Source organism: Stenella coeruleoalba, assembly GCF_951394435.1.
Source record: "Stenella coeruleoalba genome assembly, chromosome: 8".
Classification (NCBI taxonomy): Eukaryota; Metazoa; Chordata; class Mammalia; order Artiodactyla; family Delphinidae; genus Stenella; species Stenella coeruleoalba.
The window spans coordinates 51,962,610-51,968,609 of NC_137154.1; the positions used below are offsets into that span (position 1 = coordinate 51,962,610).

The following is a 6,000-nucleotide window of genomic DNA, read 5'->3' on the forward strand; positions in this document are numbered from 1 at the left end:
TAGACTCCAGAGGAGGAATTAGAATGTCCAAGATACATATGATCAAGTAATACTAAATAACTCATAATTGCTTATTTGTTGGTCTTCCTCATCTGCTGACTGAAGGCTTTTCGAGGGCAGGAACCCTTTCTAGCTTCCTCACCACCAGCATACGCTGGACCTAAAAGGCCCTGAAGCACTACCCAGTGCTCAATGGATATTTTTTGCTCAATGCATGAATGACTGAACAAAGTGAAAATAAAACTTTTTAAGAAAGCTAATAATCCTTTAGGAAATTGAATAACATGATTTCACATATTACCACACTAATACTTTAATTCAGTATTATTAATTCCATTTAAAATATGTTGACTTCTCTATTTCAACAAATTCATTTAATGCATTCGACAAAGCAAAAGCCTGGATTATCTTCCTCTGTTGGAGCCAAGGGCCTCTTACAAGTGAAATAACTGCATTTTAATTTTAGCTCTCACATATCCATCCTATATGCCTGCACAAGATGAAATCATCGCAACAATTTGGAGGGGGTGGGGGCGGAATAGAGGAGGAATGGGTAAAGCAAAAACAATTCTGTATCAGGAGCATCACATGAAATCTGGAAAACATGATTTTTGGAATAGGATACTTCCATAAAATAACTCCAGGCCAGAAAAAGAAAGAGAACGCTTCTCTTTCTCAAGAGCAAAAGGTGATATTAGAGAATACAAGGGAGCAATTAAAGACCAGCGACTACCTAGCGACGCAAGGTGGAAACACACCAGACCAGAACTAAAGAGGATAGCGGTTAGATAGCGTCGAAGAACAGAGCAAAAAACCACTTTCAGATTTGCAGAGAAGGAAGTCAAGAGAGAAGAAAGAGGAAAGGAAACATTTGTATTAAGGGTATAGCTTACGATGATAATTATTATTTATTATTATTTTTTGGATTAAGAGGGATGACATACACTTGAAGGGGGGGAGATGGGAGGAAGGGAGGTTGCACTTTCGCGCACTGCAAAAGGAAGGGACTACAGGCATTCTTTCCCAGCTCAGACGGTCCCAGGGAGGCAGCCCAGGCATAGGTGGGTGGCAACGCCCGGCTCCGCTAGCCGCTGCCGCATGGCCTGAGCCATCTCCCCCACAGGCTGCCGAGCACCGGGTGGGGACGGGAAAGGGCGTACACTGGGTAGGGGGCGGATGCTGGGCTGACCAGGTACCAACCTTATCCCAAGGGAGCCACTCCCAATGGCCGTGTGTAGCTGAGGGTCCCCGGAGTGATAGGGGGCGGATGCCGGGCTGACCAGATACCCACCTTATCCCAACGGAGCCACTGCCCGATGGCCGTGTCTAGCTGAGGGTCCCCGGTGTGATAGGGGGCGTGGAGTAGGTTGGAGTTCAGGTCCCCCTCTGCGTTTTCAGCCATGGCAGCCAGACTTGGGTGTGCGGGCCTGGGGTGCCGGCAAAGACACGTAGCTGGAGGGGCTTGACGTGCGCTCACCAGGATCCCGACGCCCCCTCCTCACTGAAGGGCATCGGAGACCAACCGCAGGATGTTTGTGCCAGCTCCTGCCGCAGCTTTGGGGAAGCAGGAGAGAGGGGGGACGCGGCCGCCCCGCTCCCAACTAGACCAGCTCCTGGTCTCTCTAGGCGACCAGACTGAGGCGGTCCCACCGCGAGAGAACAACAACAGTCCTAGATGTCTGGGTCGTGGCCCCGCCGCGGCCGCCGCACTCGCCACTCTAGGCCCCGCCCCCCGCGCCGCTGGCCCCGCCCCTTCCCAACCCCGCGACTTAAGCTTCCGAGACCCGAGGCGCGAGCCGGGAATGCGCAAGTTAGGACCCGCGGGGTGGTGAGGAATCGGGGCACAGCCCTTTTTATTTTTTAATTTGCCTTTTTCCACGTGTTTTATCCTTGTTACAACCCCCACACACTCCCACGCGTCTCATTTTCTGGATTAGCCGCTACGGCCACCACAACGCGCTCCGCCTCAGGGCTCGCTTTGTGAATCTCCGTCGCGCGCGTAGGCCCCCTCCCGTTTGGTCTTGGGGCGCCCGCCGGCGGGAGGGTGCGCGGGGCTGTCCCCGCACGGCGTCACGGGAGTTGTAGTTCTTTTCTTTCCTCGAGGTATGTGGAGGCCGCCGCAAAGACTACAACTCCCGGCAGCTCCGCGCCCTGCGTTTTCTCAAAGGAAAAAAGATCTACCTCTAGGCTGTTCCCTACAGACACGCCCTGTCCGTGTTAGGTTCGCTGCGGTTTGTGGCTCTGGGCTTCAATTAAATTAAACAAGGACTGGTACAGTAAGGGGACAGCTGATACCCATTAAGTGCTTTACAGTTTACGAATCGCGTTTTGTCGTTTCAACCGTCGTGTGACAGAGTAAATGGACGTGATCCATCCCCATTTTACACACAAAGAGGAAACTGCCTCTGAGTGAACCGACTTTTTCAAAGAGGCGGAATTCGTGATGGAACAAGGGTTCCAACCTCATTTCAGATCTCAGATGGCAGTTCTTTTTGCTCTGCTGCTACAGTGGACTGGGAGGCAGGAAGAACAAGCTGACTGGGGAAAAACAAAAATCAAGTTGTGAAAGAGAGAAGATGTGTCAGCATTTAACCATAACATAAGTAAGAATGAATAAGAGAGTGCAAAAATCAATGGCAGTAGGAGTACAGAGGAAGAAGAAAGATCATTGAAATAGTCTTAAATTTCTCCTTATTTTGGCCTCCTCTCTTCTACAAGAATGCTCACCTTTCAAGTCACACGACTTTAGGTGTGGGAGATGCTGAGAAGTGCTTACCTGTCAGACACAGCTGCTCCTGAGTTTCTTGGTGTAGCCTTACAATGGCTCCATGATTTTGATCGAGTATCTTGTAACTCTTTCTCTGGTCAGCATTTTTGCAAGGAGAGTGTAATAATATTTACACCTTGGCTACAGTAACTTAATGAATGGCTTTAAAATGCTTTGAGGTTCACAGATAAAAGACATACTAAATTCAAAGTATTACTTTCTTTCCTTTAAAAATGCCACTTACCATAATAAAATCCCAGCTACCAGGGTACAAAGGGATTGTAGCACCAATCCCTGAAAAATAACGTGCTGTGGTTGGGAATTACAGTTTTTGCTAATCAGTTGGGTGTTTCCTTTATGGAGTCAGCGGGTTGTTTTAATCACACAAGTCCTGGGAAATAGCCATGAGTCCTGGAGAGAAATTCATCATTCACTATCATCAGCATTATTGTCTGCGATGAACGTTAATTAAACATGTACTCTATGCTAAGTGTTATGCCAGGGGCTGAGGCTACAAGAAAGTATGCAATTGTTCATTTCAAGAAATAAAATCTGTCTGGGCAGACAGGATGTATGCAAGAAAAGATAGCCCATGATAAACAGTAAGTGCTTGTTGCAGACAACTGTTAAGGATTTAGAGTGTGAGATAGTCGATAAGAGCAACAAGTGACAGAAGGGACCAGCAATGAGCTTTGAAGGATAAAAAATTAATAACTAGAGAAAAAGGTAGAGGGCATTTTAAACCCATAGACCATTGGTCTCCCTAGGAGTATGTTTAAAATATATATCCCTGGGGGCTTCCCTGGTGGCGCAGTGGTTGAGAGTCCGCCTGCCGATGCAGGGGACAAGGGTTCGTGCCCCAGTCTGGGAAGATCCCACATGCCGCGGAGTGGCTAGGCCCGTGAGACATGGCTGCTGAGCCTGTGCGTCCGGAGCCTGTGCTCCGCAACGGGAGAGGCCACAACAGTGAAAGGCCCACATACCGCAAAAAAAAAAAAAAAAAAAAAAAAAAAAAATATATATATATATATATATATATATATATATATATTCCTGGACACTGCCCCAGAAATTCTGAATCAGTGCATTGGGATGGGGATAGGGCCTAGGTATGTACATATTTAACAGATATCTATTGATTGTGACATAGGTGGCTACTCGAAGTGTGATAGGAGGACCAGTCTTTTAATCCTCTGGGAGCTTATTTAGAAATATAAAATTTCAGGCCCCATCCCAATCTACTGAATCAGAATCTGAATTTTAACAAGATCCAGTGATGATTTATATACATATTAAATTTGATTAAGCAGTGGTTTTTATAAGACAATTCTATTTCTATTCTGAGAAACACTACTAAGTCAACAGAACTTTCAAGAGATATAACTATATAGGGCAAGTATAAAAGATGGGAGAAATACAAGTTCTAATTCAATACCAGAGTCAACCAGCCTTCAATTTTATCAGCAAGATCATGACAGACATAAACTGGTTACCAGAAACTGCCCAGCATCTCCAGCTTGTTGCTTAGGAATTGAAGGGTAACCAAGAGGACCCAGAACTCATCAAATACAAGAATGGTATCTAAGTATGTCCAGAAGAGGGAGTATAATAGTTTTCCTAGTCAGGGAAGCTCAGAAGCTTTCATTTCTGTTGGAATTTGCCCAGGGTGTCCTGCATTTTTATTTGCTAAATCTGGCAACCCTAACTGCGGTTATGAAAGAGAATAGCTCTCTTGATCCTAATATATACCTTTTATTTATTGTCTTTAAAAATTGAATTAAGGGGCTTCCCTGGTGGTGCAGTGGTTGAGAGTCCACCTGCCGATGCAGGGGACGCGGGTTTGTGCCCTGGTCCGGGAGGATCCCACATGCCGCAGAGCGGCTGGGCCCGTGAGCCGTGGCCGCTGAGCCTGCACGTCCGGAGCCTGTGCTCCGCAACGGGAAAGGCCAAAACAGTGAGAGGCCCGCATACCGCAAAAAAAAAAAAAAAAAAAAAATTGAATTAAGATACTCAAACTTCTCATTCTGTTAAGGTAGCAAGAAATTAAATTTTCATCAATATCAGGGATTCTCATCTCCAGCCCAGGCTTTAAACGATACTGGGGAAAGAGAGCAGATAGCTCTAGTTCATCAAGGTTTCTGCTAACATCTGTATTGTCCAGGGTCATAGTGGTCTCTGGAACTCTGACAGCTTTCTCCTTGCATACCATTCAGGTATGGCCAGGAAAGTTGGCTGAGGCTATGAACTCCAAAGCCTCTGTCTAGGCACATGGCCATCTCCTCTAAAATCCTGCCAGTTCCTTGAAATGCTGCACCAAGCAGAGCTCAGGTCTCGTCACCTTCCTATTTTAAAACTTTAAAATTTGAGGAAATCTGTCATTCTATCATTTTGCTTATGATCACTCTGAAAAGAGACGTATTTTCTCTTCTTGTTGTTCCCAAAGATGCTTGTCATAAACTCTAATGAATGCTGTATTAAAAAAAAAAAAAGGTCAGGAAAGGAAATGAGTATCTTGCAAGCAACTTTCTACTTTTAGCTCCCTTACTTAAAATATCCACTGAGGGACTTCCCTGGTGGTCCCGTGGTTGAGACTCCACGTTCCCAGTGCAGGGGGCCTGGGTTCGTTCCCTGGTCAGGGAACTAGAGCCCGCATGCCACAACTAAAGATCCTGCACGTGGCAACAAAGATCCCGTGTGCAGCAACTAAGACCTGGTATGGCCAAATAAGTAAATTAATGAATTTAAAAAAAACAACAACAAAAACCCTCTGCTGAGACAGGGGATACAACAGCAACAAATAAAAAGTGGTTTTCTTTGTGTAAGAGGGAAAAGATGCAGAGCACACCTGGGATTAGGGTGAAGCAAGGTAAAAACAGCTTTATTGAGATATAATTCACATATCAAACAATTTATCCGTTTAATGTATACAATTTATTGTTTTTTTATTATGTTCACAGATATGTACAAACATCACCACAGTCAATTTTAGAACATTTTCATCACCTCAAAAAGAAATCTTACGCCCTTTAGCTATCAGACCCCTGTCGCCCTATCTCCCACTCCCAGGCCTAAGCAATCACTAATCTACCTTCTATCTCTATAGATTTCCCTGTTCTGAACATTTCATATAAATAGAATCAAATAATATGGGGTCTTTTGTGACTAACTTCTTTCACTTATCATAGTGTTTTCAAAGTTCATTCATGTTGTAGATGTATCAGTCTTTCATTCCT

At 45.3% G+C, this 6,000-nt stretch overlaps 1 protein-coding gene across 3 annotated transcripts in view; it reads right to left on the bottom strand.

Moving 5' to 3' along the window:
* The window catches only part of PGM2L1 (phosphoglucomutase 2 like 1), a 71,524-nt gene extending 69,838 nt beyond the window's left edge, over window positions 1–1,686 (bottom strand). For all 3 annotated transcript variants that reach the window (XR_013829424.1, XM_079929090.1, XM_079929089.1), the window contains exon 1: window positions 1,292–1,686. Coding sequence is in view for 2 of the 3 variants with exons in the window: in XM_079929090.1 (XP_079785216.1) it covers window positions 1,292–1,402 (111 nt within the window). In the remaining variant the exon portion in view is untranslated. The remainder of the gene's footprint in view (window positions 1–1,291) is intronic.
* Between the last annotated feature and the right edge of the window lie 4,314 nt (window positions 1,687–6,000).